This window comes from Giraffa tippelskirchi, chromosome 11, assembly GCF_054371585.1.
Source record: "Giraffa tippelskirchi isolate mGirTip1 chromosome 11, T2T-mGirTip1v1.2.pri, whole genome shotgun sequence".
Classification (NCBI taxonomy): domain Eukaryota; kingdom Metazoa; phylum Chordata; class Mammalia; order Artiodactyla; family Giraffidae; genus Giraffa; species Giraffa tippelskirchi.
This window is the reverse complement of record NC_137285.1, coordinates 19,397,410-19,420,666: the sequence shown is the minus strand read 5'-3', so window position 1 is coordinate 19,420,666 and position 23,257 is coordinate 19,397,410. Positions and strand designations below refer to the sequence as shown.

The 23,257-nt window shown below is 37.8% G+C and overlaps 1 protein-coding gene across 10 annotated transcripts in view; it reads right to left on the bottom strand.

The window, feature by feature from the left end:
* The window catches only part of KNTC1 (kinetochore associated 1), an 84,288-nt gene that overhangs the window by 16,681 nt on the left and 44,350 nt on the right, over window positions 1-23,257 (bottom strand). For all 10 annotated transcript variants that reach the window (XM_081540179.1, XM_081540171.1, XM_081540170.1 and 7 more), the window contains 22 exons: window positions 23,113-23,211; window positions 22,305-22,408; window positions 22,057-22,156; window positions 21,254-21,388; window positions 20,588-20,707; window positions 18,949-19,021; window positions 17,789-17,856; window positions 13,045-13,325; window positions 12,030-12,202; window positions 11,300-11,397; window positions 10,607-10,745; window positions 9,975-10,031; window positions 9,302-9,465; window positions 8,529-8,633; window positions 8,098-8,226; window positions 7,343-7,459; window positions 6,188-6,297; window positions 4,647-4,854; window positions 3,139-3,228; window positions 1,309-1,480; window positions 1,164-1,222; window positions 816-1,032 (listed from right to left, as the gene is read on the bottom strand). In XM_081540179.1, the coding sequence (XP_081396305.1) occupies window positions 816-1,032; window positions 1,164-1,222; window positions 1,309-1,480; window positions 3,139-3,228; window positions 4,647-4,854; window positions 6,188-6,297; window positions 7,343-7,459; window positions 8,098-8,226; window positions 8,529-8,633; window positions 9,302-9,465; window positions 9,975-10,031; window positions 10,607-10,745; window positions 11,300-11,397; window positions 12,030-12,202; window positions 13,045-13,325; window positions 17,789-17,856; window positions 18,949-19,021; window positions 20,588-20,707; window positions 21,254-21,388; window positions 22,057-22,156; window positions 22,305-22,408; window positions 23,113-23,211 (2,818 nt within the window). The remainder of the gene's footprint in view (window positions 1-815; window positions 1,033-1,163; window positions 1,223-1,308; window positions 1,481-3,138; window positions 3,229-4,646; window positions 4,855-6,187; window positions 6,298-7,342; window positions 7,460-8,097; window positions 8,227-8,528; window positions 8,634-9,301; window positions 9,466-9,974; window positions 10,032-10,606; window positions 10,746-11,299; window positions 11,398-12,029; window positions 12,203-13,044; window positions 13,326-17,788; window positions 17,857-18,948; window positions 19,022-20,587; window positions 20,708-21,253; window positions 21,389-22,056; window positions 22,157-22,304; window positions 22,409-23,112; window positions 23,212-23,257) is intronic.

Here is a 23,257-nt window from a genome sequence, read left to right as displayed (position 1 = left end):
TCTTTCCAAATCAGCTACACAGTACTCTATTCTATGAATACTCTTTATTTTTTTTAACCAGTTTTGACAAATGAGCATTTAGAAAAATTACTTATTTTTGACTTTTGTTACAACTGAAAATATGGCAATAAGTGTTTCTGCACCTGTTTGACCATGTGACAGTGTCTAAGGTTTCGTTACAGAAAGTACGCATGATTGGACATGAGAGGATATTAGTTTATACTCAAGTTGGGCAGTGCCTCTGGCATTGAGCCCCAAGCAAGCAACACTGCATCTTGCTTAGTCCACTGGTGCCTCTTTCTTTTAATGTGTTTATTTAGCTGCTCCAAGTCTTAGTTGTGGCAGGCAGAATCTTTAGTTGTGGCGTTTGAACTCTTAGTTGCAGCATGTTGGCTCTTAGTTCCTTGACCAGGGATTGAACACAGACCCTCTGCCACTGGGAGCACAGTCCTAGCCACTGGACCACCAGGGAAGTCCCCTCACTGGTGCCTCTTTAACATATGACCGTGCTACAAGTGAGGACAGGGGGACAAATATATTTCTTTACTTTTATAAAAAAAATTTTTTAGCCATGCCACGCAACATGTGGGATCTTAACTCCCTGACCAGGGACCGAATTCCTCCCGCTGCACTGGAAGCATGGAGTCTTAACCACTGGACTGCCAGTGGAATCCCATACATTTCTAAGCTATCATACTTCTTCTCCTTAAAAGAAACGGAAGGAAATGAAAGGAGCATCTTTTTTTTTCTTTTTAACAAGTTACAAAAACAACAGAGCTAACCATTTTAAGCTCAATTAAAGGAAGAATCCATACCTTCTGGGACATCCTGGGCAAGACTGATGGCGATGGCTACAGCCCACTCTGGGTTAACTATGGACAACAGGTAGGATTCGATGGTTTGAGTGATCTTGGTTATCTCCTTGTTAATCAGTGTTGAGGATTTACCCTGTGTTAACTGCAGGAGCTTGGGCTTCAGCTTTTTTTCAAAAACGTGTTTGGCTGTAGACACATACAGAGTGTCCAAAGAGAACTTCAAAGAAGGGAAAAGTTATATGACTGACTTATATGCTCACCTTTATGGGCTTTACATATATTTTTCTGCAGAGGGGCTGAAAGAATTACAGAACAAAGACACGACTTTCACGAGTTTTAACCCATTACCTTCATTAATTTAGAAACTAAGAGCAAGGTTGGGAAGGATTCTTCACTGAGTTCTGTAGCTGGAAAGGAAACAAAGATAGTATGATTTACCTACGGAAAAGGTTTTGGCTATTCAGGATATTTCAAAAGAGGTTAATGAACATACAGATAATTTTCCAGAAGCTCTGTGCTGTGCTAAAGAATATTAGGTGAAAAGGTAGTCTGGTTTGGGCAGCTGATGGCAAAGTTATGACGTGCTCCAACATATACTGATGTTCTAGGTCCACTGGGGGAGAAATTCTTCTGTATGACTTCAAGTGTTTCAGAAGACTTAGCGCCTGTATTAAAATAAAAAGGTTTTTTCCTGTGAGATTAAACTAATCGTTTTATGTCTAATTCTATACCATCACAGCATTCCATTCCTGGGACAGTCTCTCCTCATAAAGATGATCAAAACCTTTTGTAGTTTTTACCCTTAAAACTATTATAGTATTCTTCTAAACCGTAACTTTTGTGATTATTAAAGAAATTACAAAAAAAAAAAATAAATAAAATAAATAAATAAATAAAAAAGAAATTACACTAATTTCACTGGAAATTAAACCACTGCAACGCTGTTGCTGGTGGGATGTCTTATACTCTAGAGTTCGAAGTTCTCTATACTCTCTTCAAATAGTTTTAGATGTATCTTAAAAATACTTGATTTCACTTTAAGTACATAGGCAGTAGATCTAAAATGAATCCTCTATGTCCTCTCTTAGGGCTTCCATAGCTTCCCAGGTGGCTCAGTGATAAGGAATATGCTTGATAATGCAGGAGACACAAGTTTGATCCCTGGGTCAGGAAAATCTGCTGGAGAAGGAAATGGTAAACCACTCTAGTATTCTTGCCTGAAAAATCCCAAGGACAGAGGAGCCTGGTGGGTTACACTACACGGGGTCACAAAAAGTTGGACACGGCTGAGTGACTGTGCACACACGCATTCTCTTTTAAGTTTATATCTCATATTTTTGAGGCTTGTATAACATTTTTCTTTGGCCGTACCTAAAGGCTTGCAGGATCTTAACTCCCCAACCAGGAATTGAACCCTGGCAGTGAAAGTGCTGCATCCTAACCACTGGAATGCCTGGGAAATCCTTGGGGCTTGTACTACTTTTTAAATCAACCCATTTTCTTTTGATTTTTCAAAGCTAATTTAAGAAACTATATAAGCTCCTATGACCAAAATTTGTAAAAGAATAGGAAGTTACTAAAAAAAGTGTTAGTTGCTCAGTCGTGTCCCACTCCTTGAGACCCCATGAACTGTAGTTCTCGGGCTCCTCTGCCATGGGACTCTCCAGGCAAGAATACTGGAGAGGGCAGCCATTCCCTTCTCCAGGGAATCTTCCCAACTCAGGGACTGAACCTGGGTCTCCTGCATTGCAGACAGATTCTGTACCATCTGAGTCACCAGGGAGGAAGCCCAGTAAGTTACTGGAAGTACTCAAATAGAATTGAGTCCAGGACCTACCAAATATAGAAAGCTAAATTTGATTCTGGGTCTTACATGCTTTGGGATTTTTTTGCCAGATGACAAATATTTTTGCCTTAATTCTTCTAAATCAGTCTTTTAGTGGCTTTGTACTTTTGGTGAGTTTTAAATTGCCGCAGTAGAGCAAAAACTGGATTAAGATAAAACATGGAGAGGGTACTTCTCTGGTGGTTAAGACTCTGTACTTCCAGTGCAAGGGGTGCAGAGTCGATCCCTGGTTGGGGAACTAAGATCCTACATGCCACGAGGCGTGGCCAAACAATAAAATAAAATATAATAAAACATGGAGAATGAAAAGCTCTTTTTACTCTGTATCCCTTTAAAGAAAAGGAAATAGAGTAAAAAAAAATGTACAGTTTCAAGGGAGCTCAGAGAACAGTTCAGAAAGATACCAAAGAACAGTAATTTTAAAAAATGATCCAAATTAAAAACATAATTTTAAAATCTATGATATATTTGTTATACCTGATTAATATTAATGTTGGTTATCTTCTCATCAGCTCTTTCTATGACTTTCAGGACGACTTCAATCATCTCATAGTCATAGGGATCCAACTGCATAAAAACAAAAATATATCGAAACTGAAGATGTTGCCAGGCTGGTTGATGTTGCCAGTTATGTTCATCGGCACAGATTACAAATATAACACCTCAGTGCATTACCATATTAAATTAGATTATTCTTTTAAAAAATGAACTAACATTTTCTCATCTCTAAAATCAACTCTTAGAATAAACACATGTGCTTTAAAACATTTTGAAAGCTCTTTTTTAAAAAAACCTGTATGAGGCAAAGTTGACTGAATAAAGAAAAATGTTCTTAAGGGACTAAATACCTAGAAAAATAAACATATCAAAATTTTACAATTTTATAAGATTTTTAAACTAAAATTCTATTTCTGTCTTTTATGATGAGAAAATTAGAACAGGATAAAACTGACCTTTTCTTGGAAATGACATAATTAAAAGTGTGGGCCTCCAAGTAAAATCTTTTCAAAGGATTTCATTCCAGCTATAATCACATACAAGCTACAAAAACTAGCTGGGTGGTATCTATATATGCTTATAAAAAGAAAAGAAATATTTCTTTTGTTCCGTTTCTGCCCACATACCATTACTTAAAAAAAAACAATTTAAATGCCAACTAAATTCACATGAACAATAACACTGAACAAAGTGAGAAGATGATTTCTATAGTACCTAGAAATTTTGAGCTAGTCTATATTATTTTTGGCTGAATTACAGACAAAACTTTAGCTGAAGTATTTCTTGTAGTCATATAATTTTATTTCCCCATCCATCCACCTCCATTCCCCCATCAAACTATCCCTTAACCCCAAAGTTCCAATTCTCAGAAGATCTCCTAAAAAAAAACCCAAAAAAACAGACAAGAGCACAAATACGTGTGTATGAAGATATTCCTTGTAACAATTTAGAGTAATTGAAATTTGCAAAACAATGTAAAAGTCCATGCATAAAAGCCTGGTTAAACACAGGATGCTTCATCCACATAGTGGAATACTAAATACATATCTGCCAAAAATGAGAGAGATGGTCTATTTATTGACATGTAAAATACATTAAATGAAAAAAAGAGAGTAAAAGGATAGTATATTTCGCCTAAGATCTAAGATATCTACCGAACTATTAACTTTTTATCTATAGGAGTGGGATTATAGGGAAAGTTACTTTTTGATTTATACCCTTCTCTGTAGTTTGTTCTTTTTCAAAGAATGTGTGCTATTTTTAAAAGTCTGGGGAAAAAAGGGCTATTTTTATTTTGGGGGAAAAAAAGACAGGAAAAGTTCTATATTAAACTATAATAAGAATACAGAAATCTAAAATTTTCTGAAAATACTTTACAAAAAAATATAGGACTTACTTTTCCAATTTGTTACCATATATATCTGATTAGTTACGGGTAGGAGGGATGTGTGAAATGACCTGATGCGTCCATTTCACCATTCATCTACCTTATGCAGTATTCCACTAAGACTGATGACCAAATCTTTTGTGCTCGTCAGTAAAGGAACCATTTCGAGGGCTTTGGCCAGGAGTTTGGAACGTTGCTGCTTTGTGGATCCTGTGCTCACGTCTCCCTGGCTCTGGCTGGCATTCGTGTTGTGCAGGAGTGTTTCAATGAACAGCTGAAGGGCCGCATCAGCATCCAGCTGAAACGTGCTGAAATGAGTATTCAGTTACACATGAATCTCCCAGAATGCATGCCTTTCTAGACAGAGCTTCTCACAGAAAACTCAGGTTTACATACGACAATTTTAAAGTCATTCTCTGAAATTCTAAAGGTCATCTAAATTTATTCAGTGGGACTGCCTGAGGCAAAAGAGTCACTGTCAACCCAAGAAAAATCACCAACGCCATGTGAGCATAAAGATCGTGAAATGAGCCTGACAAAATTAGAGCTATTTAAATTTCACAAAAGAGGTCAATACCAGAAAACAGGCAAAAATCTACCAGTTTAAACTAAAACAGAAGAGGGAGTGTGTGTACCCCATTCTGGCTTTGCAGTAGTCCAAACTGAAGAATGGCCGAGTTTTGTTACATCGGAGTACAGGTAAATCAGAGCTCCTTAGAGCTATGAGTAGCCTCTAGTTCCTGTCCAGGATGGTGACAGTCAGGGGCAATACTCCCCACCATCCACAAGGACAAAGAACTAGATCCCTGTCTGATGAGGAAGGGCACTCAGCAGTCTCATTATCAAGAACTCAAGATTCCACTCATCTGTCACGAATTGGGTGAGGGTTACGGCATCCGGGGTATTTTAGAAGTGATCATTTATTGTCTGACCTTGAGCAGGGCACCTGATTAGGGATATGTTCACTCATTCATAAATTGGTGATAATATACAGTAAAAATGAAATGAGATGATGTGTGGAAAACCACTTTGAAACTAATAATGGGCCAGCAGATTTAATACCTAAATTTATCAGACAGATACAACTCAGATGTAAATTACAAATTGTTTGATTGCTCTCATTACACTAAGCTATACTATAACTAACATTTAGTCTTAAATTTTTTAAGTTATTTAAAAAAAAATTCTCCCTAAATCACACTTTCCACCAGTTTTATTTTAAGATTGCTTTGTGCCCCTAGGTTGATCTGATACAGAAGTTTACTTGCTTGGAAGAACATCTCAAGCTTCTCTGATCATGTGAATGGTCTGGATTCTGGAGCACCTATTAAGACCAGATTCCTGGGCCTCAGCCCAGATCCGCCAAATCAGTATCAACAGAGGGACCCAGGAATCTGTATTTTTAACCAAGGGCCCTAGGTGTTGCTTATCATGAGGCAAGCTGGGAAAACACTAAACAGTGAATTTAAAAGGTGATATAAGAATTTAATCTGGTTTGGATTTACTCAGTATGGGGTTGAGCAAAAGAAAACATCCGAGTTCAAGGGTCATGTGTAATCATTGTTAATCACTGTGTTCTCTCATTAGGATTACCAGTTTGTTACCTAACAGCAAAAATACCATTGAGATTTAAAGAATTACCTGCAATATTCCAGAATGACGCTTGTGTCCATATCTATATTCTTCACGAGAGCTTTGATGAGGTCTTTCTTGGTGAGAAAATGTTGCCTGAAAACTGGCTGGAAAGAAATCTAGAAATAAAAAGAGCAAAAGAAAAAACCTGCTAAACTGAAACATTCAGAATAAGGGTACCATCATGTCGTGTCCTTTCACTGTCCACTTTTATAGAGAAACATTTTTCTATAGCTCCTTCAACTTTTATCATTTAACTCAAGTTGAGCATCACTCTAAAATTTCAGGTCCAAAATCTCTCAGTCATACTAACCCCTGGAGCTTCATCACTACAGTATGGCAGTTAGCAGCAAACAGTCCCATTCTGGAATAGGAATGAGGCTTCAAAATACATATTCAAAATATATTCTACAGTGGTTCCATTCCTGATAAGCCAACCATTTTCAAATAAAATAAAATGCTTTACATTCAGAGTAAAGAAAACAGGACTTTGTTTGTTTTTGCAAATTGAAAAATAAGGGCCACTTACTTCTCCCTGGGAAGAGTTGCTGAAGGTTGGTATACCTGTACTTACATTTACATATATTATCTTTAACCAAATAGCACACAAAAAAGTATGAGGTTCAAGGGCAGGCCTGGAATAGCTTTAAATGTCAATTAATACTAGATACATTCCTAATGAGAAGGCTTAGTAGATGAAATATCAAGCTTCTAATTTACTTAAAAATAGAGCAAAACGAAAATGAGGCAAAAGGTCCTTATTTCTTTGAGATTGAAAATGTGGGTACTTCATATACCTAAAACTTATGTGCCACAGTTTATATTTACATATAACCTCTCCAAAGGGCTTCCCTGGGGGCTCAAATGGTAAAGAATCTGCCTGCAAAGCAGGAGACATGGGCTCAATCCCTGGGTGGTAAAGATCCCCTGGAGGAGGGCGTGGCAACCCACTCCAGTGTTCTTGCTGGGAAAATCCCATGGACAGAGGAGTCTGGTGGGCTGCAGTCCGTGGGGCTGCGAAAGAGCTGGACAAGACTGAAGTCGCTGAGCACGAGCATGCACGACCTCTCCAAAAGGAAAGGATATTGAGTCCTTTGTTTTACATTTTTAAACTGGGTAATTATCAGAATGGATGAAACTTCACAGCACTTAAAGAATACTCACACCAAGTTTACTAAGACGAATACCCCACCGGGCATCAGTACTGAGTTCACAGAACTTAAACTTCATTTCTATTTCCTGACAGAGACTGGCCAACTGAGAGCCCACCAGAGATAGTGCCTAAAAAGTTAAAATAGGGTTAAAACTCGGTTGTAAACAGAGAATGTTTTAATACTTTTTACGCAAAACTCAACAATAAAAACCATAATCTTCAGTCTTTCTTTATGGTAACACTTGGAATGTTACATGTTGCTTTGTAAACCATCATTACTTACACTTAGGTAATAATTACTTTGGTAATTTGGCTTTTAGTGTGATGCCATAAATTTAGTCTGGATTTCTTTCATAAGAAAAGGCCCAATTTGAGCTATCCTACAAGTAAAATCCCCACAAAGGGAAAATTTTCAAACAAACATTGAAGACAAGTTTCACATCCATTAAACATGTCCTGTGAAAAAGAACTGGCCGGCGAATCTAAGGTTTCAAATACCCTAGAATAAGTATAGGCAGTGAGGGTCTGTGGCTGCATACAGATTTAAGAAATAAAAATATACAATTCCTTGGGTTGAGCGATGCTTAGGACCTGCATATGCAATCCCTGGTGTGTCACTAGTTAAGGAAAAGCTGGTAGAAACCACGTGAGTTAGCTTGATGCTGCTTCTGCTAAATCTTGAAAATCTGCTGGCAAGGCCAGTTTTATTTCTTTCACTAAATCTTTAATTCTTCAGGAACCGAAGGTGTGCCTCCTTAGGTCATACCAATATTTTGTCGTAATTCTGCCATGCTTTATCTGTGAGCTTCCAGAGATTCTCAAAGACTTCTTTTTGCGGTAAGAGAGTGCAGTACCCCAGTGCCAAGTCGAGATCCACCAGGCGACAATTAAATACCTGTAGGGAGAAAGCACCTGGAGAAGTAAGTTCCTCACAATTAAAACAGAACTCGGTCTCTAGAGGGGGATATGCCACTCAATTTAGTTTTAGACTCTATGAAAGAACAAGCGTTGCACAAAAAGTTATTTATAGTAAAACAGTTCCGACTTGCTGCTTAGATTTCATGTCTTTTATCACTATTACAAATTTAAGGAAAGCAACTCTAACAAGTTCTATGTGACACAGCACCCTTACCTTCGGAAGCAGCCAGGGTGGGGGCAGTGGGGAGGGAGAGGAACTTAGCACAAACAAATACTCACTTTGTACAAGAGTGTGGTGGCATTTCCCCGGATAAACTTAACAGCTTTCTCTTTCAATTCCATAACAATGTGCCTGGATTTAACTACTGTGGCCTCTTCAAACAACTTTTAAAAAAAAGAAAAGAATCTTCAGGTCCATTTCTATGCAATGCTTTGAAAACTGTTCTTAAATATTAAGGAACTTTGAAAATTCACCATCATATGCAAATAGCACTGTCATTTAATCTATAATGACAGAAAGCTGGGACGTGAAGGGTAAGAATTAACTGGGAAAGGACAAAAATAGAACCTTTTAAAATACTCTGTACCTTGATTATAGTGCTGGTGACAAGGTGAAAATACATTGGTTGACATACTTAAAATACATGCATTTTAATTTTCAAAGCTGTACTTCAATAAAGTTGTTTAAAAAAAAACAAACTGGCATTTAGTAAATATCAATAGAGTAGTAGAAATGAATGCAATTCCTTCTGAGACCAGCTTCATGAACAAGTTATCAATAGATAGCTTGTCTTCTAGAGTCTTTTCATAATGCTGTCAAGTAATAATTATAATGGTTTGGGCCACAGTAAAAACAAAGAGCAGATGGACAATTTCCAATAAAATGCAAGCATACATTTTTGTAGATGTTCAACAGATGTTTCCTAAACCTGGCAAATAATCCATTTCCTTACTACAAAGCCACATGGGAAAACGTGGGCCCCCAATTTCTTTAACAGTGCTTTTGTATCTATATTCTTGCAAACTGAAAGTATTTCTTCTCGAAATAATACCTTTTCGCTCAAACTGGCATTCATGAAGCTTGACACAGAGTGCTGAAGGCAGGTACCAAAGGAACCAACCACAAATTTTAGGGCCAGTTCCCACTGGCTAGATTCCTGAAGGTTCTGAAGCAAGGCAGAGATGGAATTGATAACAGGTAACATCAGGCTGTCTCCTGTGAAATGATAGAAAATTTTACTTGAATAAAAGTATCTTAATCCTTAGATTGTTTTTTTTTAAACAAACAAAGACCATATTTGCAAACTGTTTTCAGGGACGGTCTACTTCTTCAATGCACATAATAGTCATAGAATTGTTTCTCAAAGTTAGTAAATGAGAGTTAACAAGAGGCCTGATTGAAACCGGAAAATAGCTAAGTATGTGGGTATGGAGGTACTTTCGTTTTGACTTGCTTATTCTGCGATGCTTTAAGTCATGAGCTGAAGAAAACCACTTCTCCACTTGGAAGACCAAAATGTAGAATAGAGTCATAAAAGTTAACACTAGATAAGCCAAATGATCCACTCTCCTGACTGTTTGGAAGAGTAACAATGTAACAGTAGTAACTAAGAAACTACACTAAGGACGTTGTATCAGGTTCACATTCAGGATTTCAAGAACTTTCTGTACTGGCATATTTACAAAACTGAAACACAGTGGTTATATGTGTCTGGTGCCAAATACCTTCACTGGTGAAGCGGTATGGTAAACTTGTAGAATCCAAGGGATATCTCTTGCTTTCTACAAAAGAGAATAAATTCAATAATAACTCTTTTATAGAACACCTAGTCCCAAGGATACTTTAATATTGTGTCTTACCAAATAACCTTTTAAAGCAATCTGCTACTTAAAAAACGCAAGTACACATACAGAAAAATACACAGAAAAGCATACATCCAGACCAAGAAACAGAACACCAAGAGCTCCCAGAAGCCGCCCCCTTGTCTCCTTCTGGTCAGCCGCCAAGAGTAACCACCATCCTCATTTCCAATAGCATGGCTTCCTTATAGCTTGTTCTTTACATAAATGAAATCATACAACATGTATTTTTATTCCTTGCTTCATTTGTTCAGCATTATGCCTACAATATGGAGAAGGGCATGGTAACCCACTCCAACATTCCTGCCTGGAGAATCCCATGGACAGAGGAGCCTGGCCGGCTATTGTCCATAGGGTCACATAGAGTTGGATATGACTGAAGCAACTTGGCACACATGTACTCATGCCTACAATTGATTCATCCATGTTACTGTGTGTAGCTCCAGTTCCAAACCCAGAAATACACAGGAAAAAAATATTGCACAGATGAGATTTACCAGTCAGAGGTACAAGTGACGAAATCAATTCATAGATGACAGGGAGCACCATCTGTGACTCGAGAACTATTCCATCTTCACTGAAGAAGTCACAGTAAGACCACTCCTCATATGGATCTTTATGAGTTCCGAAAGAAGTCTAGACATCAAAGTGTACAGAAAACACATAGATAAGGACACTGTGAGACACAGATACCCTCTTCACTGAGTAGAATCCAGAATCAGATCTATTAGAGCCAAATGTAATTTTAGCCAGACTATAAAGTCTGTTTCTTCTGGTCCAGGGCTTAAAATAATGCTGCTTTAAGTTAAATTGTTGCTCAGGGAATTTCCTGGCAGTCCAGTAGTCAGGATTTGGTGCATTCCACTGTGGGGGTCCGGGTACCATTCCTGGTCAGGGACGATCCCACAAACTGTGAGGCCAAAAAAAAAAAAATTAAACTGTTACTCTGGACAATGTCCAGAGATGCCTTGTTTGAGGCCCCCTGTTTCAAAAGAGTGCAAATTAAAGCCAATATAATGTGACTAGAAAAGAGAAGTGGTCTCGTGTTCTTAAGTAGTTCTCTGATGTAGAGTAAGAAAATATAAGAGGTAGATTCAGTATTTTTATAAACTATGCAAATAATTTAAGAGTGGTGTATAATGGATGGGGCTGGGGTTTTGTTTACGGAAAAGAAATTCAAAGCAATTTACTTTCATGAGAATTCCACAATCATCCATTTGGCACTGTCTGGAAAGCTCTACTGCCATCAAAGTATATTTACAGAGTTCTAAGGCATCCAGCAAAAAATCTGAAAGTGGAGAAAAATCATTAAATTATTATTTCATGTGTTTAGAATAACAACAACAACAAAAAATCTTTTTAATAATTACCATTCAAAATTCTAAGACAGGCCACAAAGTAGAGAGAAAGGTTTTCACATAGTTTTGACTACCCTAAATAATACAGGTCAATATTTTTCTTAAGCTTGACTGGAAAGTAAGATCAGATATGGGGAGGCAAGGAATTTCACCCACTCCTGAAAGTGAGTATTGTCAACAGTCAGAAATGACATTGTTGGGACTTCCCTGGTGGTCCAGAGGCTAAGCCTCTGCACTCCCAGTTCAGGAGGCCTGGGTTCGATCCCTGGTCAGAGAACTAGATCTCACACGCTGCAACTAAAGACCCCACATGTTACAACTAAGACCTGGCACAGCCAAACAGATAAATAAATACTAAAAAAAAAAAAAATGACATTGCTAACTTTGGAAATATTTTAAAATAGTAATCCCCACAGAGATTCAATTATAAGTGTCCCTTTGTGAAAGGGGGTAACGATCTCTCCATACCTCCACATGTCCAACTATCAGGGGATAGCATTACCTAGACAAAAATGGAATGAAGCAGAGAACATAAAACTATGTCGATTATAAATCTTGTCACCTGGACTGCAGATGGTGGCAGCCTGGCACGCAAGGTCGTGTATCTCGGAGGGAAGATTTAGACCCACAGGTACTGTCACTGGAACACCACTGGCCAACATGTAACACAGCTTCTGACACACCAGGAACAGGAACTGCCCAGTGTTGGTGTTGCAGTGATATTTAAACAAGTCCCTTTGGAAGAAAGCAAGTGTCAGAAGTCAGAATGCTCACATGGAAAGCAGATGGTTTGCCTTACTTAGACTAATATATAATCACTAACAACATGTACAATGTGTTTAAATGTTTTCTCAGTATACAGTGAAAACTTGCTTGGGGTACTGTTGCAGTGCAAGATGATGTACCCTCAATGGTTCAGTTATCTGAACCATTCAGATACTTGGGGGGGTCAGTTACTAGACTTCTACGCCCCTTCTTTCTGACCCAGGTGACCAAGACAGGCTCTCAGGGTGAGAAATCAAGAATCATTTCTGTGGAAGTGAAAGGGTCACCAGCCCTACCTATCTTTTTAAATTTTTTATTGCTTATTGAAAATAAGGCATATAGCTTTAAAAAAAATGCTGATTAAATTATAGTTGCTTTACAATGTTGTATTAGTTTCTGTTGTGCAGCAAAGTGAATCAACTATACGTATATATATATCCGCTTTTTTCTTTTTTGGATTTCCCTCCCGTTTAGGTCACCACAGAGCAGAGTTCCCTGTGCTATACAGTAGGTTCCCATTAGCTATCTATTTCATACATAGCATCAATAGTATATATGTGTCATGTCAATCTCCCAATTCACCCCCCCAATCCCCTTGGTGTCCATGTTTGTTCTCTACGTCTGTGTCTCTAGTTTTGCTCTGTAAATAAGATCATCTATACCAATTTTTTCAGATTTCACATATATGTTAATATATGGTATTTGTTTTTCTCTTTCTGACTTACCACCAGCCCTATCCTTATCACCAAAGAAATAAATGAAGTCGGTGTTCCTTTCTGATGAGCTGTGTGATCTGGGCACTAAGAACTCACCTGCATTTTCTCAACGCAGCTTCCACGTTCCCATCGCTCAAGGCCCTCAAGGTCAGCTCAGTTTCCAGCTCTTGCCTGGACACCTGCAGGGTCAGCGCCTGTCGGTGCAGCTTGGACTCGGTGCTCAGCCTCTGCTCCTCAGCAGCCCAGGGCTCTGCTGGCCTCCGGGGTTTGTGTTTAGCCTGTGCGACTTGGTGAGCTTTAATGTGCTGCTCCCGGAGCTCTGCTACCAGGGAACTATTGCTGTAATCTTCAAATGAAAGAAAGACCTCAAAGTTCTCCTGCAGCAAGGCAAGCGAGACAAAGCCCCAAGTCTGTTCAGTTCATCCATGGTTGAACATCACTGGTGTGTCAAGAACCTCTCTTTCTCCCTTGTAAATTAAGAATTTAAGTCTCTATATTTCAAAAGTAACTTATGTAAAGGTTAGAACAGGGGAAAATATCACTTTAACCCAGGGTTTTCCTAACTTCAGCGCTGCTGAGTGTATTTGGCTCAGTAATTCTGTTGTAATTCTAAACCTACTGTAATTCTCAGTAATTCTAAACCTAACCCTGAACAGAAGGAGAAAGGGGTTAAGTATTAGGTTTGTGCAATTCCACCCTGGTGGCTTAAAAAAGCCAGCTTTGCTCTTTTCCATAATAACTCCTGGTTGGCTTCTAACTCCAGAACTAGGATTTATTTTTCCGACCCAATAAAAAAGTCCTTCTGAAGCCTAAGGAAGGGCACCAAGAGGCAGTGGCAGTGAGGGGGACCTTTTTTCTTTGACACCACACTTTAGAGCAGGGTTTCTCTATCTGCCAGATAATTGTTTCCTGCAGAGGCTGTCTGGGTACAAGAAGTTGTTTAGCAGCATCCCTGGCCCCTCCCCACTGCACATGGCACAAGCAATGTTCCACAAATAGTAGCATAACTAACACGACTTTGTTTAGATCAAAACTGTTGCTTTAAAAGATCTGCAATTTTCAAATTTAAGAAGAATATGGAGAAGTTAACTTATGCTGACTCCTGGGTGCTTTACATGAAGACATCTACTGTTTAAAATGGAAGGTCTCAAACTTTAGGGGTGCAGCACTCTTAAAAATTTATGAGGGGGGCTTCCCTGGTGGCTCAGTGGTAAAGAATTTGCCTGCCAGTACAGGAGACAGGTTTGATCCCTGGTTCGGGAAGATCCCACAGGCTGAGGAGCAACTAGGTCCGAGAGCTGCAACTACTGATGTCTGCGTGCCTAAGAGCCCGACAATTTAGAAGCCACCACCATGAAAAGCCTGAGCACCGCAACTGGAGCGTACCCCCTGCTCTCTGAAACTAGAGAAAAGTCTGCACAGCAATGAAGACCCAGCATAACCAAAAAACAAAATAATTTTAAAAATTATTGAGGGCCCTCCCCCAAATTTTAATGATATCTATCAATATTTACTGTATTAGAAATTAAACAAAAAATTTAAAATACATGAGCATATAAAAATGCACATTCTATCAGCCTTTAGAGTGATGATATTATCACAGCATGAAGCCTCTGAAGACTCCACTACTCTCATGAGAGAACATGGATGAAAAGAACAAATCACTTCTTATTTTTGCTATAAATATAGTTTTAATCTCGTGGACTCCCTGAGAGGGTCTTAGAGACCCTTGGGATTCCATGGGCTATTCTTTGACAAACTGTGGTACAATAAATTGTGATAAATTATTTCTTCTTCCCACACTTTGAGATAAAACAGTTGAGAGTTAAATTTGCCAGCGTGTTTACTTCAAGTTTTCACAAAGAGATCATTGTATGTACTCCATTTCCTACTTATCGGTGAGCCCTGATAGCCCTTCTATTTACCAAGTCTTTTCACATTAGGAAGTACCTGGAGCCAAAATAAAGTTAATTTCAAATTTCACATCTGAGGACAATTAATCCGTTCAAAGTGAACAGAAATTAATTTTCAAGAAAAAGCAAATTGCCTAGAATGAAACTATATATAAAAAAAGTAAAGACATTATAAAGTAGATAGTCATCTTTTGGTCCGGTTTCTACATACAATTTGCTGTCTTTCACAATATTTTGAGACGCTGTGGTTTCTCAGTTTCCTCCTCTATAAAGGAGAATGGTAATAGTAACCTCTGTGGCGAGCTACTGTGACAATTAGATAGCACATGAGAAGCCCCTGGAATGAGGTCTAGTACATGGTAAGAACTGAGTAAGTGATGGCTACTGTTAGCCATCATTCAGGGTCATTGGAATTAAATAATCTATACAGATACCTTAAATCAAAATGGTTTTTTAAAAAGGCATAAATGATTGATAGAATATAATTTAAAAAGAGAGTTGTTATTTAGTCACTAAGTTGTGTCCAACTCTTTGCAACCCCATGGACTGCAACACGCCAGGCCTCTCTGTCCTCCACTGTCTCCTGGAGTTTACTCAAATTCATGTCCATTAAGTCAGTGATGTTATCTCATCCTCTGCCCTCTTCTCCTTTTGCCTTCAATTTTTCCCAGCATCAGGGTCTTTTCCAATGAGTCAGCTCTTCGTATCAGGTGGCCAAAGTAATGGAGCTTCAGCTTCAGCATCAGTCCTTCCATTTAATATTCAGGGTTAATTTTCTTTTGGATTGACTGGTCTGATCTTCTTGCAGTCCAAGAGACTTTCAAGAGTCTTCTCTAGCATCACAATTTGAAAGCATCAATTCTTTGTCAGTCAGCCTTCTTTATGGTCCAGCTCTCACATCTCTACATGACTACTGGAAAAACCATAGCTTTGACCATACAGACCTTTGTCAGAAAAGTGATGTCTCTGCTTTTTCATATGCTGCCTAGGTTTCCAAGGAGCAACTGTCTTCTAATTTCATGGCCACAGTCACCATCCACAGTGATTTTGGAGCCTAAGAAAAGAAAATCTGTCACTGCTCCTGCTTTTTTCCCTTCTATCTGCCATGAAGTGATGGGACCGGATGCCATGATCTTAGTTTTTTTAACGCTGAATTTTAAGCCAGCTTTTTCACTCGCCTCTTTCACCTTCTTTAGTTCCTCTTCGCTTATAGGCGGGTATTCAGGTCAAGAATCAACAGTTAGAACCTTACATGGAACAAATGACTAGTTCAAAAAAGAGAGAATGTTTCTTAAAAAGTTAAAAAACAACATAGAATTGCCATATGACTCAGCAATTCCTCTCCTGGGTATATACCCAAAGGAACTGAGAGCAGGAACTTAACGGATACTTGTACATCCATGTGCAATGCAACATTATTCACAACAGCCCCAATGTGAAAACAAACTGAGTGTCCATCAAGAAATAAACAAAAATGTGATAGAGCTGTACAGTGTAATATTATTCAGAGGAAGGAAGGAAGTTCTATACATCCTACAACATGAATGAACCATGAAAACATTATACTAAGCAAAAAATGTCAGACACAAAAGGACAAATACTGTATGATTCCACTTATATGAAATTTATAGAATAGGCAAATTCACAGAGATAAAAAGTTGATTAGAGGTTACCGGGTGCTGTGGGAAGAGAGGAATGGGGAGATATATTGCTGAACAGATGCAAACTTTCTGCTTGAGGTGATAAAAAGCAGACACCAGCAATGGTTGTACAACATTGTGAATGGAGTCAACACCATTGACCTGTTTATGGAAAAATGGTTAAAATGGCCAATTTTACACTGTATGTACTTTACCATGATTTAAACAATCAGTAATGCAGTACACTGAAAGTTACTGAATTATACACACACTTCAAGTGGATGAGATGTATGGTATGTGAATTACATTGCATTAAAGCTGCTTCCAAAAAGAGACAGTGGTAAAGAATCTACCTGCCCAATGCAGGAGACACAGGTTCAATCCCTGGTTTATAGTCCTGGAACCACAACTATTGAACCTTTGCACCACAACTACTGAAGCTTATGCACCGCCAACAAGAGAAGCCACCACAATGAGAAGCCTGAGTACTGCAACTGGAGAGTAGAGAAAAACCTTGCACAGCAAGGAATCAGCATAGCCATAAGTAAATGAATAAATAAAATTACTTTTTTTAAAAAGAGAAGGCAAACCAGTATATCTAAAGTTCCTGAAGGCTAGTGCAGAAAATCTTAAAGAGGAACTGATCATTTATGTCAAATCCACTGATTAGTCAGGTAATAATCCAAAATCACTGCAGATGATGACTACAGCCATGAAATTAAAAGACGCTTACTTCTTGGAAGGAAAGTTATGACCAACCTAGACAGCATATTAAAAAGCAGAGACATTACTTTGTCAACAAAGGTCCATCTAGTCAAGGGTATGGTTTTTCCAGTGGTCACGTATGGATGTGAGAGTTGGACTATAAAGAAAGCTGAGCACTGAAGAATTGATGCTTTTGAACTGTGGTGTTGGAGAAGACTCTTGAGAGTCCCTTGACCTGCAGGGAGATCCAATCAGTCCATCCTAAAGGAGATCAGTCCTGGGTGTTCATTGGAAGGACTGATTTTGAAGCTGAGACTCCAATACTTTGGCCACCTGATGTGAATAACTGACTCACTGGAAAAGACCCTGATGCTGGGAAAGATTGAGGGCGGGAGGAGAAGGGGACGACAGAGGATGAGATAGTTGGATGGCATCACCGACTCAATGGACATGGGTTTGGGTGGACTCCGGGAGTTGGTGATGGACAGGGAGGCCTGGCGTGCTGCGGTTCATGGGGTCGCAAAGAGTCGGACACAACTGAGCGACTGAACTGAACTGAATGTTCAACATGGCTTAACTTACCTGTAAGCTAGCAACAGTTTTAAATTGTTTCAAGGTTTCTTCCCATTCATCCTTCTTCTGCAGATTGTCTGTAATTCAATTTTTAAAAGTTATATATAAAAAAAAAGTTATAGAAGACATCCAAATTCTAATATTATCAGAATTTTTAAAAGCTAAAATTTTAATTCACTTTGGTTTTCTTAAATCTTCAGTAGTTCTTTTCAGATTCTGATAGAAGACAATTTAAGTAAGCACAAAAAGAAATCTAGGGAGGGAGGTTCAAGAGGGAGGGGACATAAATAAACCTATGGCTGATTCATGGTGATGTATGGCAGAAACCATACAACACTGTAAAGCAATTATCCTCCAATTAAAAAAAAAAAGAAATCTAATTATTCTCTTTGAAAGTAGAAAAGTTTTTTGCTTACATGAGAAATGGCAATTTTTCTGAAATAAATTCCAGATTGTTTTTTCCACAAGAGAGTTACTTTGGTAATTATTTGTTTGTTATAATTTTTCTTGTTGGAAATAGTACATTTATTTTTTCAAAAATTTTGGCCACACCTCAAGGCAAATGGGACCTCAATTCCCTGACCGGGGATCAAACTCGAGCCCTCTCTGCACAGAAGGTGGAGTCTTAACCACTGGATTGCTGGGGAAGTCCCTTGCTAATTGTTTTAAGTTCAAGGTTAAATAGTTTTTCCCCCAAGCATAACCAAATGATAAGTGAGCAATGTAAGTAAACAGTGCAAGGCACCAGCATTAAACAATCACTGAAGTATATATACAAATGATGAGCTACTCTTAGATGCTTCTGCTCTTACACTGCTAATTGAAACAATAAGGCAAGGAAGGCTTTTCCTGAAGAAAAATGTGTGGGCTCAAACAAGACAATCAGGGGATTTCATGGGTGGTCCAGTGGCTAAGATTCCACACTCCCAATGCAGGGAGCTCGGGTTCAGTTCCTAGTCAGGAAACTAGATCCCACATGCTGCAAAAAGAGCTGGCACAGTCAAATAAATAAATACTACAAACAAACAAATGAAAACGTACAGAGCCAAACAAACAAAAAGATACAATCGGAGCCTGTGCATCAGTATGGCAGATGTCACTGATACCTGCTCCTGAAAAGGATCAATTTTAGAACTAAACCAAGGTGAGGGAATAGAAATGAAAACTACCTTTCTGAATGTTGCAAAGTATTTTAAGAATGTCTACTGATGTCTTCACTACAGACAGTCTCCAGGCCTTGTCCTAAAAACAGAAATGCAAAATGAAGTCCATTTCTGGTATCTGCCATTGTATAGGTAGTGCATATATAGACAAATACATACAAAGCACAGAATCAGAATAAATAATAGAAATGGCTGAAGAGTCGACAGGTCTGTGTTATAGGGAGTTGGGCAGTCAAGGAAAGGATGATAAACGGATACTATATAAGCTAAATATGAAAAATACCAAACGGACTCTTGGATGTATGATTTAGGGATACCACAGAATATGCAAATCTCCCACATCACCTTTCAGTTACACTATAATTAACAAGCATTTGGATTTCATTTGTTTTAATAGCTTATACTTATTATTTGAGAAAACATCTGGAAAAAGATCTCTGGAAAAGTTAAAAAGAACTGAACTTGTTTAGTACAGAAATCAGAAGTCTAAGAAATAATCATTATCTTCAAGACAAAAAAAAAAAACAAAACCTTTTTTTTTTTAAAGATAAGAAAAACCAATGAGGGAAAAGCTTTAATTTAAAGAGATGATATATGTAAAAGGCTTAGTAAGGGTCGGGTTCATATGAAGTACTTAAACATTTCAATCATGGGTTGTAGTTGAAGCTGGTGATTGAGAACACAGACGATTATCAGAGTTTGAAATGAGGTGCTGCCACTTTCCAAATACCCTTGGGAAAGCCACTAATTTTAAAATTTTAGTTTCTAAACGCAATCAGTAAGGAGCTAACAACAGGGCCTCCTTCACAACTATGTTCACTGCTTTATTGTGAGGAAGAAATGGATAATCCATTTGAAGTACTTTAATGCTTAGTGGACAATAAGAAGATAATAAATTTTAGGTGTTTAAAAAATTCATTTCCTTAGAGGTAAAAAATGACTGAAGTGGAGACTCCCTGGTGGTCCAGAGGCTAAGACTCTATGCTCCCAATGCAAGGGGGGCTTGGGTTCCATCCCTGGTCAGGGAACTAGATCCCACATGCTGCAACTAAGACCAGGAGTAGGCCCCACCTCTAAAAAAACAAAAAATGGTTGCAATGGGAAAAAAAGAAAAAGATTGAAGTGAACCACTGAGAGAGACTGGGAAGTTAAGTATCTCCAAAGGTTTAAAAACCTCAACTCCCCTGGGTAAATTAGGTTTTTGGTCCCTTATCTGTCTATCTTGTATTGGCTTTCTGGTAACTGCTTCTGAATTTCAAGGTTCTGTTCTCAGATTAGATATACACTGTTTCTGTGGCTGACACTACTTGAGAGTAATGACTATGCCCCATGCAATGTAAAACATTGTTTACACTTTAAGGCATTAGGGAAAACTTTATGTCCAACAGGTGCTTCAATTATTCCTTCTGATCTGCAGATCCTAGATTACTCAGTGTGGGTGCAGAGGCACTGCTCCAAGGCAGCCATATTTGTTTTTTATTTCTATATGATAAATTTTTGACATAGTAAACAGGAATTTTCATATTATGCCACTGTACCAGTGAGAAGGACAAATACTCTTACCTGTGAGTCTGTCTTTTCTATCCTACTGATAAATAGCCATAAAAACTGGATTTATCTTCATTTTATGTGGTAAAAATCTCACCTCATTAGAAGTATCTGGTTCTTCTTGTAATGCCAGTCGTGCCCATATGATTACTCTTTCTGCAGTTGTCTTAGCTTCAACAGGAGGCAAAGACTTCAAAAGAAGGACACAGTCTTCACCCTACAATCAGAATTTGAAAGGAAGAAAAAACAGCTGGTACTGGCAAGGAATGATTTGGATTTACCTCTTAACTTTATTATTTAAAGATAAAATGATATCATTTTGAAAAACAGATTATGATTCCATGGTTTAAAAATCTGAAAATTCCATTTCAGATGACAGAAAACAAAAAAATTAAATCAAAATACTACCCTCTGTACTTTGTAATTCTTGGGTATGCCTAATAGTTTTAGAACTATATAAAGACACTTAAGAATACAAAAATAAAACCCATGTTCTATTCTGGGAACAAAGGGTCCTATAGCATATATAAAACATGAGCTAAGTTTTGTTAACTACCAAAGACTATGAAAGCTCTTTAGGTACTCACAAAATACTTAAAAAAAAAACAAACAAACTATAGATAGAGGCCAATCTAATGCCTAATGTTAGTATAACTTTACCTTATGCTTGTCTATTTGTATAATTTGATAGTTAAATCTTTAAAAACTCAAAACAAAGAAACCATATATGGATAAAAGTAAGAATAATATAAAACTTTCACACCTGTTCTCTATCAATCAGGTCAATAATCCTTAGACTGTAGATTTCATCTTTAGGCAACATATAGGCTTCAGCCACCTTCAAAGCATCTTCTAAAGAAGATGGAACATCTTGTTTGAGAATGTATCTGACCACCCTCTGAAATAGAGACCATTCATATTTCTTTGTTATGAAATCTCAGAGAACCCAGAAGTCATGCTTATGTAATTAAAACAATGTAGCAAAAACTAAACTGTATGAAGAATTAAAACAATTTGTATTCTGAATTTAATGACAATCCTTTCACTTTTTTTTTGTTCCGCTTAGCTTTATTGGAAGAGACTTCCCTGGTGGCTCAGATGGTAAAGCGTCTGTCTACAATGCGGGAGACCTGGGCTCGATCCCTGGGTGGGGAAGATCTCCTGGAGAAGGAAATGGCAACCCACTCCAGTATTCTTGCCTGGAAAATCCCATAGACGGAGACTGGTAGGCTACAGTCCATGGGGTCGCAAAGCGTCGGACATGACTGAGCGACTTCACTTTCACTTTCACTTTAGCTTTACTGAGGTTTAATTGATAAGTAAAAATTATATATATTTAAGGTACACAACATTATGATGTAATCTGCTTCTTTAGCTCCTTAATTTATCTGTTGTCTTCACTGTTTTAATAACCAAACACTCTTGTTAACATCCTATCTAACAAAAGGAAAGTAGTCAAGAACCTAGGTATATGAATCTTTAACAATGTAAAACCCAGTCACATTTCCCATGGTGTTCTAGAAATGGAACAAAGGTGTTAAAAGATTCTTCAATTCTTGGACTTACCATTATTTCCTTGTTTAAGAGATTCACCTCCCTTATTCCATAGCCTCGTAAAAGCTTTTTCATCTCCATTAGTTTATAACTTTCCTGTAATAGCTTGACCCTAAAAGTAAATTTATTGATATTAACATAGACTGTCTTTGTTATGAAATACTAAGAGATACAGTAAAGGATAGAAAAAAATGTTAATTTCATCTCAAAACATAGTTTATCCAACACCAAAAAAGTGGATCAGGAGACTGTAATCTTACTTGGGATGGTCCATCTCTAGGTGCTGTTTCACCAGCTGCTCCACAGCTGCACTCCAGGGAACCACTGCGGCATACATTATCTTGAGCACAGCATCAAATATGAGCTACAAAGACACACACACACTAACAGTGAATAGCCCTCGGATTTACGTTTCATGAAAATTAATGATGCTGCCTAATCTACAGCAGGGGCCTTGCATCTACGGTATGGAAACTTGAAAATATTTCATCTTCTGATGGCAAAACCATGTATTTCTTCCAATATTTACACATATTAAGTCATATAGCTCTATTATTTTCTAAAGTCTCTGTGTTTAAAAATGTTTTTTAGGATTTTATTCACATTTTACAATAATGACTAAAAACAGTGTGAAGTCAAAATAAAGGTATATGATAAATATATTAAAAACTGTATGTTTGTAAGACCATAGAAATGCTGGAAATACATGCATTCAAATGTCCACGTGGTATTTCTGCAGGTGTGAATGAGAAGACTTCACTTTTTATTTTCATGAGAAAAAAGAATCATGGGTGATTTTGATTTTATTTTCTTTTTATTCTCTTTTTCATATTATGCAAATTCTTCCTAATAAATATATATTGCTTTTTCTTGGTTTTGCTTTTTAATATTTATTTTTTTCAAACATTAAACTTTTTATTTTGTACTGGGGAATATAGCCAACTAACAATGTTGTGGCAGTTTCAGGTGAACAGCAAAAAATATCTGCTGCTTTTGTGACCAGAAAAAAACTTTTAAGAGAGGATGCAATGCTCAAAAGAAAAACCTATATGATCACTATTTACTTACATCTGTGTCAGATAAACATCCTATTACTGCCATGGCTTTTGCTTCCCAGGCTGTATCAAAGAGTGAGGTGAACTTTGAGCTACATCTCTTCAGTAAATCCTAAAATGAGACAAACATTTTGTTTAAATTTAAAACTCACTAGAAA